General features: G+C 43.3%; 1 protein-coding gene across 1 annotated transcript in view; it reads right to left on the bottom strand.

Moving 5' to 3' along the window:
• DNAH6 (dynein axonemal heavy chain 6) overlaps positions 1 to 13,663 on the bottom strand; it is a 201,300-nt gene that overhangs the window by 80,822 nt on the left and 106,815 nt on the right. Inside the window, exons 38-45 of the mRNA XM_026481835.4 lie at positions 12,834 to 13,055; positions 11,837 to 11,984; positions 9,856 to 10,013; positions 8,031 to 8,162; positions 5,073 to 5,244; positions 3,853 to 3,999; positions 3,193 to 3,266; positions 1,342 to 1,496 (exon numbers count right to left, since the gene is read on the bottom strand). Of these exons, the coding sequence (XP_026337620.3) occupies positions 1,342 to 1,496; positions 3,193 to 3,266; positions 3,853 to 3,999; positions 5,073 to 5,244; positions 8,031 to 8,162; positions 9,856 to 10,013; positions 11,837 to 11,984; positions 12,834 to 13,055 (1,208 nt within the window). The remainder of the gene's footprint in view (positions 1 to 1,341; positions 1,497 to 3,192; positions 3,267 to 3,852; positions 4,000 to 5,072; positions 5,245 to 8,030; positions 8,163 to 9,855; positions 10,014 to 11,836; positions 11,985 to 12,833; positions 13,056 to 13,663) is intronic.

Genomic DNA, 13,663 nt, shown 5'->3' with positions numbered 1-13,663 from the left:
TTAGGGCCTGTGTGAGCTGTAAGATCCATGTTGTTAGGAGCTAGTGTGCAGGTATGTTGGCGGGGCACCGATGAGAAACAAGTGGTATCTGGACAACCCAGTGACAAACTATTGTATAACACTGGAGTTGCGACAAAAATAAATTCTCGAACTAGAGTTAAACAGCAGAAGTATAGGAAAGGTAAAAGATTTGATTGCTTATGGTTTATAGAAAAAAAAGCCCTAGGATTTAACAGTCAAATGTAACATGCTGCAACACTAAAATGTAGTTGACAAGGGAAAAAAACAAAGTCATTACAATCTTGCTATGGTAGCAGACCATGGGAGATCTGCCCTCACACTCACTTCACGCTGTGGGTCGCACAGAATGCTGTATCAAACCTGGGTATCACATTTTAAGTGGAACATGGAGAAATTATCAAGCACTCAGTATGTTGAGGCTGGAAATAATCCCTAACAGGCAATAGTGGAAGATCTGGGTTACATCTGCCTGGAGAAGACAAAGCGAGGAGGAGTCAGGTCACGATTTTCAAGTATTTGGAGGGCTGTAATGAAAAACCTGGGTCCATTTTGGGTGGAGGCCCCTGCAGCCGAGTTAGAGTCAGAGGCTGGATGCGATTCTCTGCCTATGACTACTAGCTCGGGGACTCTGGACAATTCACCTATCTCTCTCTGGTACACAGTACTGTCCAAGAATGGCTGCAGTGCTATTTCAGTCCTCCTGGCTCTTTGATCCTGTCAAGAGGTAAAGCCTCTGAGCCCTTCTTGTGAACAGGGTGGGCCTGCACCTCTCCGTGACTTACTGAGTACGGTAGAAGTGATGCTATGTGACTTCCCAGGTTAAGTTGTGAGAGGCCATTTGGCTTCTACTATCACTCTCAGGGCACAAGCTTGGGAGGCCGGAGCCATGGGAGAAGCCGGACACCCCGATGCTGCCACACTGGAGAGACACAGGCAGCAGGCACAGAAGCAGAGCTGGAGCACCCGGCACAGGTGTCCGTCTCTTGATTCCAGCTCAGGTCATGATCTCAGGGTCCTGAGCTCAGGCCCCGCATTGGGCTCCACACTGGGCATGGAGCTTGCTTAAGATTCTCTCTCTCTCTCTCCCTCTGCCCTTCCCCACCCTGCTCTCTTTCTCTCTTCCCCTTTCTAAAAAAAAATTTATATATATATATACACACACACACATACATATAATAACTTTTACATGATAGCAAAATTTGCTAATAGACCTTTGTCCATCTAGCAATCTATTTAAAGATTTTTATATGACTTAATTCTTACCTTTTAATACAAAAGAAATTAGATCAATGCATTATTGGGCACCTTATAGTACTATACCTTGAAACATGTTCTATAGCATCCTGGAAGAACACCAACTTTACTTCTTTGGGATTTACAAGATTATAATCATCAAGATAGTCCTCTAGAACATTCGCGATTTTCTCCATATCAGGCATGTCATCATAGATCCGATCAATCTTATCTGCTCCAAACTATAAGATGATTTATGGGAGACAGACCAAATTAGATCAGTTATGATATAGAAATATACACAACATTCATAACCTTAGGAGGGAACATTATTTTATCCATGTTACTATGTAATCATTTTCATGCATATTATATATATATATATATATATATATATATATATATAATTTCAAACCAAGGAAATGGGACTAAGAAACTTAGATTTTCATAGATAACTGAAAATCCATTTCATTTAACTTCAAACAGTACATTGAATTTCAATGATCTTTGCTATAAAATTCACACAGGAGCTCAGAAATAGGTTTCCAGTTTTTCTTGCTATAACTTTGGTTTTGTACTTTTGCTCTCAGGCTGTTGACATCAGAGAAGCTAAATGCGCTGAAAATGATGCATGCCAGACTGTTACGGTTATAAACGATCATGCCAGAACTACATGTAGTTTTTACACAGCAGTCATCTGATTAAATAAATCATGGAGAATGAAATTTAGGGTAAACTAGAAGGAACTGAGTTCCTGTTTGAGGTCCCATGTGGTCCTGTCCAGGAGGTCTTTTCTTTGCTGTGGCAACTGCCCTGGGGCCATTTTCATTTGGAGCCATTGACTAAAATACTTATAGGTAATGCAAGAAGGCTCTGTCTGTTTTTTTCCCTTTGCTTTATTCCCCCATTTGATGACTGTATCAGTAGAAACACGCGGGAAATATAATCAGTGCCTGGAAACAAACTTTGGACTTTGTTTTTAATAATACATTTAAATAGATAATATTGCATACAAATACATTATTTATCTTTTTTTTTGTCAGAGATTACCAGGGTGATGAGGTGATTGCACACATGCAATATAAAGACAAGTGCGTGTTTTTGCTTACCCAGCACTGATTGAGAGCCTGCTGTATACCCTAGCTCTGTGCAGGAAGCTGGGGATTTAGGGTGAACAGAACAGACATAGCCTCTGCCCTCTTGGAGACAGTAGGAATGTGGTACCCTAACAAGAGTCAACTTGGTAAAACGAGATGGTTACATATCAACATAGGTAGGCTGGTTAGATGGAAGACTTATTCAAGGTTCTAGAAGGTAAAATTGGGGCTGGTGGGTACATGTCATTGGCGGTACAAATTGAGGAGCACGATGTAAGAAAAATTTTGCTACTGATGAGAGCTACCGTGAAATGAGGAGGGCAGCACGGCTACCTAAGGAGCTGCTGGAAGCATGTGGGCACAGGCTGAACAGCCACACAGAATACAGGATGGGGGATGCCAGTCCTCAGTTAAGGAACTAACCCTCTCTGCTTCCTTCCAAATCAAAAACCTGGTCGGTCTCTGATTCCAACTGTTACCAAAACGAATGTGACTAGATCAGGAGTCAGCCATCTGTTTCTCCAAACAGCCAGATTAATCACTTTAGGCTTTGCAGGTCTATGGTCTTTGTTGCTACTACCCCACTCCGTCTTGTCATGCAAAAGCAACCACAGAAAAAAACCGCACACAGTCAAATGGGCGTGGCTGTGTTCCCATAGAATTTTATTTACAAAAATGGACAATGGGATAGAATTGACCTATGGGCCATAGTTTGTTGACCCCTGGTCTAGATCTTTCATCTTCACAGATGCAAAGTTCTTGTTGAATATGAAATTGAACTGTAAGATAGTAAATGCTTTATTTATCTCCAAATGTAGTCAAGTCAGTTCAACATACTTGCCTTAATAAAGTCTCCAAAGATGATGGGTTTATTCAAAAAATATTCCAGGCCAATTGCAATTCCAAAATGTTTGTCTATTCAAAAAACAAAATTAATTTGTAATATATAATAAGTTTAAATGCAGTGTTTCAATAAGATATACAGAATAATATCAGCCGTTAATTTACTTAGAAGGCTTAACTAGTAAATGAAAGTAGAGAGAAAGCCATTTGACACCACACCATTTTAGTCTGGTTGATAATCTCCTGGATTTAAGATTAAGAAAGTTTAATATTAATAAACATTTTATTAAATAATATTATTAAAAATTAAGAAAATTATTAAATAATACATATTTAATAAATAAGAGGTACTTTAGAGATATCCTGGCTTCTTACCAAACAAAATGCTGGTTCTCCTACTTTCCCTTCTCTACTTAAAATTTCATACTGAATTTAAAATATTAACTCTTCCTGAATTTTAATGATTTTCCTAATATTTCATATATTTCTACATATTTGAATCATTGGAAGAGAAAAGCTTTTACCCATGAATGACTAAAAATTCATTTTGCTTTACTTTATCTAAGCTCATTTAATTTTTCTTTATAGAAAAATTGCTTTTCTAGGTTCCCCCCCCCAAAGAAAGAAGAAGAACAGGTAAATAATGATTGATATTTACTGGCCATTTCTGTCAAAATCGTATGGAAATAGTGTTTATCTTCATTATTAATCAAACGATCATGGAAAACTCTTTGGCATTCATGGCAAAAGAGTCTAAATATCTGTATTTCTTCTCTTATTGTTCCTGGATCACACTGGAGAATACCTGTTTTTTAAGAAAGAGGAAAAGGAAACTTCCACATTTGTGAAATATCTAGTAACAGTTTAATTAACTAGAAAATCCCGCTCAAGTCCAGCTTTATCCCCACACTCCCAGAAGTGGGTGCCTTCCTAGTGGGTATACACAGAATAATGGGGATCTCACTTTTTGAAAGCAAAACTGGACACATCATCTGACAAAACCCTTTTTCTTGTCTTGTGATGTTTCTTTCACTGAACACAGTCAGACTTGCCAGTATAGGCTATGTTCATCTCATTAGCACACTAGGTTGCAACATGTTAAGTGAGGAGTGTCGCATCTCTTTATCCATCCAGTAACTCCCCCCCACCCCCACCCCTGACCTTTACACTGTTTTCAAAACACCAATTCCCTCTCTCATTCTTTCCCAATGTTCAGTCCTCACCAATGCCCTTCGTCCTTCTGGCTTCTATTCAAAATTACTCCGATTACTCTTTGCATTAATATAAACTATAATTGTAAACAAAGTTACAACAGAAGCAGCGATGTACAGCAGTCCTTGAAGTGTTCATTCTCTCTGGGGGCCCTTCACTTCTCGCAACACAGAGCAGAGGGGGGACAGGGAGAATATTTACTCTACACATAGGTATACATGGCAGACAGGATGCACTGTACAACATAAGAGCAAAATTCTTGAGTAGGCTGAAGCGGAGGGGGACACTGAATGTGTCAGAGAGGGTACTGGCACGTGACCGGAGCAGGGACAACGCAGCCACTGCAGCAGGAGGGAAGGTAGATGCAAGTGGTCTGGGATAATTGGAAGATGAGGCGATTCTGGTTTGATTTCTTCTATTTTTTTTTCGGTGAAATAAAAAGGTCATCAGCTGGGAGCAAGAAACGGAAGGGGATGCTGGTGGTCTGAGGGAAGCTGTGAAGTCATCAGGCTGGGGTGGGGGTGGAGGGTGACTTGAAGAGGGAGCGTGTAATGGGATTTCTAGGCAGGGCACAGACACCCATATACAAATAATTCTACTGAGAGATGGGGGTGAATGTAAATGAAGGGAGGGTGCGGGTCAGAGAGTGAGGGTTCCATACCTTACCTTGTACACATTTGGATAAATCCCTCAAGTTAAAGACATAATGGGACTTGGCTGGTGTTGGCAGAAGATCAACACTCATTCTGTTATAAATCTCAACTGCGGCTTCTACAATGTTTGATGCAGTTTGTTTTACAGCTGGTGGGAAGTCACTGAGGAAGCCATTTAAGATGGCCTAGAACCAGAAACAGAATGTGAGAGGGTTAGATTTTTTTTTTTTAATGCCAAAAATGTATCATCTTTCCAATACTCCAGATCTGATGATGCTTTTCTAATAATAATCAGAAAGCCGAATGCCAGCGCAAGGGCATACGGGTGATAAAACTCTGCCATTCGCTTGAGAATATGTCCCCGAGAACGGGCTCACTCCTGACTTCTGTGATAGTCCGGTGACGCCTGAGCAGCATTTGTGTCTGACCAGTGAACTGACCGAACCTACTCTCCACGTAATTTAGACTTCTGCTTCCCGTGGGTCCAGAGGGCCATTGTGGGGTGCCCACACTCATCTGGAAATGAGCTGAGGGCCTCTCTCTGATATTTAGGGTGCATGACCAACAGTTCCATAGATTTCATCCCCGAGTATGTTTAAAGAGCAACTTACTTGTAACTACAACCTGCCCCCCTTTGGCTTCCTGGTCTCAGCATACAGCCCTACCCTGTGCTCAGATCAGGAACTTGCAAGTCGTCCCTCGTCGTCATCCCCCGTGCCCCACCCCCCTCAAGCTTGAAAGCGTGTCTGGAATCTCTCTCCTTCCCAGACATCACCCCCTTCCAGCCCTGACTCTTTCATCCGGGCTTCTTCAGCCCCTCCTTCTCCTACTGGCCTCTCTGCTTCCACGCCTGTGTCCCTTCAGTTACCTTCAGTCAGGAAGATCAGGCACTGCCCTCTCCTGTCAGTCCAGACTCACCCTCCCAGCCCCTCACTTGGCCCTCTTCCTCATTGCTCACTGTGACCCAGCCACACAGGCCTAACCACCCAGGCCCTCTCCTCTCCTCAGGGTCTTTGCACAGCTATATCCCACCCACCTTGTTCCTCAGGGCTCTCTGCTGGCAGGGGCTTTTTCACTCGTGTGTTCTAGGTTACTTGTCATCTCTTCAGAGAGGCCTTCCCTGACTCCTCCTGTCAGTGTCTCTTATGGCTCTCTCATCTTCTCAGATAACTTGCCACAATCTCAGAGTACATATTTATGAGCTAGCCCGCTGCCCCCAGATGCTTAGGATAATTATTATAGATTTTTAAATAGGTAAATTCCCATCTCAATGGTGATGGAAGGCACCAGAATCTAAGTCAGTCCTTGTGACTTTAGATTTTGGGCTCTCAGATAGGAGGTATTTTAAAATAAACTCAAGTATTTGTTTCAGTGAGCCTCCTCACTGAACATTAGTTTTAGCAGGCTATGAGGGCTATCTTTTGAGCTAGCCCCCTCCTGGGCCCCCAACATGCATTCACCATTCTCTGTATGGCCCACATTTTGAGTAGAGGCATCCCAACATATGTAAAATAAAAATTTTACTATACATATTATATATACACTTAATATAAAAAAATTAAAATTCTAGTCTTTTTATTCTCCATCCATTGTAAATTTGTATTTATAAATACAGTTATATATATAACCATATTATATAGTTATATGGTATTAATATAATACATATTAGTTCATTTATCCATTTATTATCTGTCTCCATAGTAGAAGCTCCGTGAGGACAAGGATGGCATCTTCTTTGTTTAAAATGTAATACCAATGTCTGGCACCTGGTACATGCTCAATAATATTTCTTTAATAAATGAAATTAAGAGCTACTCAACTGATATTCATCAATTAAAATTAGCATGTCATTCTAGAGTTTACTAAGGACCGCAGCTTGGTCTTCTAGTCAAAGGTCTGGCTTATATGACATATCTGGCAACCTTGAAAAGCAGCTGTTGAGACTACGCACACAAGATAGAGCCAGAATTCCCACGGTTTGGGAGAAGGGTGCTTTGGCATGAGCGCACTGTTAGTATTTCATGGAGATGCTCACTGGTTTCAATTACTGCTCTTATATCTTTCTAATTAGAAACGACACCTAATCTAATAACAACATTATCAATTTAATTTGTTGTGTGCTGCTTAGTTTACCTTTAGAATGTATAGTGATGCATATTTTTGGTGTATACATTTTCAGTAAGTAAACACTAAGACATGTATGAATGTGTCCCTGCCCCTCTTTGGCTCCTTGTCGATTTACCCGCAAAGTCAGCTTCTCCAGCGCAGTCACCAGTGTCTCATTCTACTTGTATGCCCGCATTACCATTTCTTGCCCCGCGACTGCATTTGCCTGTGTGGCTTCTGTTCCCACGATCTGTTCTTCCCTGTCAATTCTTGTCCCCCAAGGCTCAGCCTTTGTGGTTGGTTATAGCGTGCTCGCTCTCAACGAGCTGCTTCCTGTCCTCTTATCATCCTACCCAGAATAATGCTTTATTGAACACTTGTGCTAAGGAAGCACTTACAGGGCAGGCACAGTTATTTCTCCCATTTAAAGGACGAGGAAGCGGCCCCTTAGGGAGGTTTGTACGGCTGGAAGACGTACGGGTGGTTGTTTCTGTCGGAGGTGGTGGTGGCAGCGAGGCGATGGATTCCAGGTCAGGTGCGAGGCTATGGGGGGAGCTGGTCGGGTGTGAGAGGAGCGCAGATGCGGGGGCGGGGGAGTGGACGAGATGTGCGGAGGGCTGAGGGCTGAGCGGCAGGGCCCAGGATACAGCCTTCCTTAAAGGCTTTGGCATCTTTCTGCAGTGCTGAAACTATCTCTGGGGCCGCAGACTCAGAAGGCAGTGATGCCCATCTGCTGCTGCCCACATGCCCCTGTGTTTACCTGCTTTCTGCTCTGGAACGGGACAGACGCGCTCCTCAGAAAGTCACTGGCCTATTCTGATGGGGAGAATTTTCCCCTCTTGCCTAGGTTTAAATTCACACTCACCTGAAAAATCTGCTTCAGGCTGTGCTCTGAGGGCATGGGAAGGCACAGCATGCTGAAGTGTCGGATGAAGCGGGGGGTCACAGGATTGCGGCCCCCGCCTGGGGGTGCACATGCTGATACAATGGTGACATCCTGGGTGGGAAGAAAGCCACGCGAGTCACCCAGCCAAGCAAGAGACGACAGCTGCCCATACCAGTGGCAGGACGCAGCACCAACACTTTTTTGAGGACCTACCCCGTGACAGCATTACCTTATGTAATTCCTATACATTATCTGACTTAATCCTCACAACCACTCAGGGGATCACTACCGTCACCCTCATTCTGTAGAGGAAAAAAATCAAGACCCTGGGTGGTTAAATGGCTCGAGGTCACTCAGCCAATGCATCTCTCTGTAGAAATACACCTAGGTAAAAATGTAATCTTAAAAAATGGTTAAGAATTTGTATGTTAGGGGGCGCCTGGGTGGCTCAGTCGTTAAGTGTCTGCCTTCGGCTCAGGGCGTGATCCTGGCATTCTGAGATCGAGCCCCGCATCAGGCTCCTCCACTGGGAGCCTGCTTCTTCCTCTCCCACTCCCCCTGCCTGTGTTCCCTCTCTCGCTGGCTGTCTCTCTCTCTGTCAAATAAATAAATAAAATCTTAAAAAAAAAAAAGAATTTGTATGTTAGGTTAAAAGATACTCGTTCAACAAATATGAAGTATAGTTGATTCTTGTTATTTGTGTTAGTAATGTTCTATAAAATCACTGGAATGCTGAATTAACACACTACGAACCATTGCTCCTGGGGGAACTACAGAGTTAGGTTCCTACGAGCCTTTGGTCATAACATTTTCAACTGACCAATACATGTTATTGTCACTGCCTCTGATCTTGCCTCCTCTTAGACCACCCCTCCCCGGCGGCCAAGGGAATCTTTCCCTAACAGTTCCTCTAGAGGCTGTGCATGTCTTAGAGGATAAATCCACACTCCTTGTCATGGCACCATGGCCCCCTCGGCTGACGTCTGCATCTCCTGCCACTTCAGCACCCACATTCCACAGCACCTTGGTGTTCCACACTCCCTGTTTTGAGATGTAAAATGCTCCTTTCCCTTGCTCTGCCAAGCTCTGACTGCAAAATCTTGTTCCAGCATCATCTCTTCTAGGAACCCTTCTCTCATCCTCAGCCAGTGCCCGCCCTGCCTCCCTCCGGCTTCTCCCTACTCATCACCCTGCATTATAAATACATGTGCCCATCTACCCCCTGAAGCTGAGCCCTTGGGGAGGTGGGCCTATCTCACTTGTTCCTGAATCTCCCAAATAAAACAGGGCAAGAATTTAATACAGATTAAATAAATTAACTCACATATGAAAAACAACAAGGATATAGATCAGAGGCTGAGTTGTGTCCTCCTCTTCCCCTGGCCAATCATATGCTGAAGGCCCAACCCCTGGTATCTCAGAATGTGACTATACTTGGAGATAGGGTCTTTAAAGAGCTAATTAAGCTAAAATGAGGTCATTAGGGTGGGCTCTAGTTCAGTATGATTGGTGTCTTTATACGAAGAGGACATTTGGACACAGAGGGATACAGAGGGAAGATTATGAGAAGATATAGGGAGAACACAGCCATCTATAAGCCAGGGGGGCAAAACCTCAGAAGAAACCAACCCTGCTGACATCTTGATCTCAGACTTCCAGCCTCTACAACTGGGAGACAATAAATTTCTGTTGTTTGAGTCGCCCAGTCTGTGTTATTTTGTATGGCAGCCCGAACAAACAAATGCACCATCTTTCCTTACTGTTTAAATTTAAACACACAAAGTAAATTAAAACCTAAAGTAACCTGTATGTCTTTCCAAAAGAGTTTGTTTCTGTCATAAAATCCACCAAAATCTTGATACTGCCGAAGTAATTCAATTGGAGGCTGAGAGCCATAGCGATCGAGTCTGGGCATGTTTAAATCATCAACGAAAATCACAACTTGTTTGTTTCCTGGTGCTCCTGGGGAATAAAATGAATTTAATTTAAGAATTAAGATTTGCCATTGGAAAATGTAAGACAAAGCTCAGGTAAGGCTTTGGACTCAGTGAACACCCCGTAGGTTGTAATGCGTTCAGTTCTGACTGAGGAGGGCCCCAGCAGGGAGAGGTGAACAGGGCTAAGACACCCGTACCATCTGGTGGGCCCCCCTCCTCACTCGCAGAGGTGCAGGATGATGCCGGCTCTCCAGTCAGGTCTGGATCTTTCTCAATCCCAGTCACTGCCACTGCCCTTCCCAATTGTGTGGCCTGGCATGGGGTAAGGAAGGGCATTTTCTTTTCAGAGCAGGAAACAGTAGCGCTCCAAAAGTCTCCTTACATAAATGCCATTGCACCACCCTCCACAGGGAAAACAGGGCTGGCTATTCAAAAGCATCTTGATCGCATCAAAGGGAAATCCAGTATGGTGGAATTTCACAATGCTATATTTAACTTAGAGAACATCAATATACACACTAGTCAAAAAAAAAGAAGAAGAAGAAGAAGAAGAGTAGTGACAGAGAAAAGAGAACCGCCTAAGCAGAGGTGACCCCACCTGCTCTGGCAGCCGGCACGTGCCAACAGCGAAGGAACTGAGGCAAACTCAATGCCCCACTCCATCCTCCAGATCCCAGAAGCCAAGCAGCAGGACAGGAGTGGGGAGGGGCTCAACGAGAATCACTCATAAAGACATGGGTCTCCCACCAAAGAGACTGGCATCCATTGCCCTGTGCCCACCAGAGTAGGAAAAAGGGAACAGAGAGGGGGCAGTAAAGCAGCTGGTCTCCCCACAGCTTGGCACAGAGAGTCCATTAGACAATGCACAATGTGGAAAGCAGCTGGGCTCAACCTTGGCTCATACACCACCCAGGGCTGTGGGCCGGCCAAGAGGACCCAGGAGCAAGGACTGCAGGATGTACTGCTGGAGGGTGCACCTGAGTGGGGGCTGAGACCCTGATTCCCAACACTAGGGAACCTTCCAATGGGGAGGCCAATGCCTGACCTGGGCACATCTTTTTGGGGAGTCCCTCAGGGAACTGCTCCTGCAAGCCTCCCACACAGACAGCACCAGCAGGAGGAGCAGGGACAATCCACACGGAGGCCCATATAATGCCAGTTGGGGAGAACACTGTCCTGTCCTGTCCTCCTCCCATCTCGATACACCAGAGTCTCCTATAGGGAGGGTCAAGCAGGGCCAAAGGACACCCCCATGCCCCGCTCCAGCTCCAGCACCATGAGCCAAAAACCAGGTCCACGACAGAGGAGAGGAAGAGCTTTACATTGGGTTTGGGATCGAAACTTTACATTAGGCCCGACTCAAAACAGCTGCAGGCGACCAGAAAGTTATGCTATTTATCTAAGCAGTTAATATGGGCTGGTGAGGGGGTTCCCGCAAAGCCTGGCTGGAAGCACCGACTCAAGAAAACACCTAGACAGTTTCATGCCAATTCCTTGCAGAGTTTGGGTAACTCAGTGTACCAGATATAATGTGGTTTGTGTGTTGGTTTGTTTTAAATAAAGGGAAATCAATGTAGGTTTGAAAGCATGCGTGGAAAGGGAGAGCCACAGGGAGGCAGAGACTGAAGATGTTCTGAGTTGAAGGTGATAACAGAAATAAACTGCTTGCTTGCTACTGGTAAGATATCTGGATATACAGCACAGGAAAGAATGCCATTCACAGAATCACCTTTACAAATAAATTAAGCAAAGAAAATATCCATTTGTAATTTTATTACACGCAGTATTTTTCTGATTATTAGTTTAATAGATCATTTGTGTTGGACAAATAAAAATGATCACTCTTACCTAGCATATTTTTTCTTTTCCTTTCCAGTTTTGACTCTATGATCTCTTGTGTTCTTGCAGATGAAGTTTGAGCAGAAAAATTTAGATAAACAGGAACATAGCCGGCTGATTCCTGAATTCTATTCAACAATCCTTTTGCAATGACAGACTTTAAATTAAGAAATATGTTAATATATATATTTGATATATGTTTCAGTTGTCCACATCAGTAATAATCCAGTACAGTGAGTAAGAAACAGGATAAAGGAGATAGGTTAAAGCTAGATCGAAATGTCTACTTTCTTTCTGGAGATTCCATTTAATTATATTTATCAGAGCCAACGAGATATTCTAACCAGCTCTATCTTAGCAAAAGTTTTTATTTTAGTTTTATATCAAAGTCCATCTTGGTTCCTATCCAAGTCAATTTGATAGCACAAGTCCTAGAAGAACCCAAACTTCTTTTAGAAATAGAGGGGGGAAAAAAGAGAAGAAAAAAAATGAAATAATTTAGAGGGTCAATAGTGCATCTCTGTTTATGTGGACTCCCTCCAAGCCAAGAAGACCAAACAATCAATATTTCCCTCTATACTCTGCTTTTTCCAAACTCCATTGTTGTGTCAGGTAGAAGTAAATGGGCAAGAGGGGACAGACTGACCTTTATCAACAGTCCATCGGGGACACAAACTGTTCTGACCAATTCCCACCCTAACCTGTGTAGGGGCAGCCTTAGAAATTCCAAGAGATACGACATCAAAGTCCCCAAACCCAAAATGCTGCTCCACAGGGTCCTCTGATTTATGTGGTATTGACCCAAGGATTTGTTCAGGAACTGGCAAACTTTGCAGTAATTCCCAAGAGAGGTATAGATTCAGCATAATTACATTCTTCCTGAAAATGATCAAAATTCAAAAGAATTTCCTCTGAAAAATAATGTGTTATTTCTGGGGCTTATAATTCTAAGTCCACCATGCCCTCATTTTTGGACAGAACTTCTTGCTCCAGATAGGTTTCCTACCTTGCCAACTCCAGTTATTCCCGTAAACAGCACTGAATGCCTGACTGCCAACAGTTTCTCCATTAGATACCCAAAGCGCACTGTGTCAGTTGTGGGGACAAGCATTTCAAAAAAAGGAACATCTCGGCTGTACTTAAAGGTGGGTATGATTCGTTCCCAGGGATCCAGCCGTTTGGTGTCGAAGTCCATGTGAATGCTCCACAGGTCGCCAGAACTGGGAAGCTGAAGTAGAAAATCAAATACCACTTTCAGTAGGATTGCCACGCAGCAACAGAAGAATTCACACATAAACAAAGGCAGTCATAGAATGTGAATGTATTTGGGTTTCTTTTTTCTTTGTAGAGAAATAGTTGTTTAGGTATCAGAGTCCAATACTTATAACCATGCAATACAATGCACAAAAAACATGATATATTGATTATATTAAAACCTTAGATTAGGGGGAGCCTGTTAGACTCTGTCAGTTAAGTGTCTGACCTTGGCTCAGATCATGATCTCAGGGTCCTGGGATTGAGCCCGGTGTTGGGCTCCTCACTCAGCAGGGAGTCTGCCTGTCCCTCTGCCCCCTCCCCCAGCTCGTACTCTCTCACTCTCTTTCTCTCTTTCTCAAATAAATAAAATCTTAAAAAAAAAAAAAAGACATGTTAGATTAGAATTGTAAAGCATTTTCAATTCAAGTCAACATTCAGGGGCTTATTCCTTGCAGACTACTGTACTTGGTGGTAGAGGCGAAGGCTGAATGAGACCCCCGTCTCTGCCTTCAATGACCTTGAAATTCACATGGGGGAACACAAACATATCAGTTAATATTACAGAGAATTAAGATTCCA

This window comes from Ursus arctos, unplaced genomic scaffold (genome assembly GCF_023065955.2).
Source record: "Ursus arctos isolate Adak ecotype North America unplaced genomic scaffold, UrsArc2.0 scaffold_8, whole genome shotgun sequence".
NCBI classification, from domain to species: Eukaryota; Metazoa; Chordata; class Mammalia; order Carnivora; family Ursidae; genus Ursus; species Ursus arctos.
Note: the sequence above shows the minus strand (reverse complement) of the source record. Positions and strands in the feature narration are given on the sequence as shown.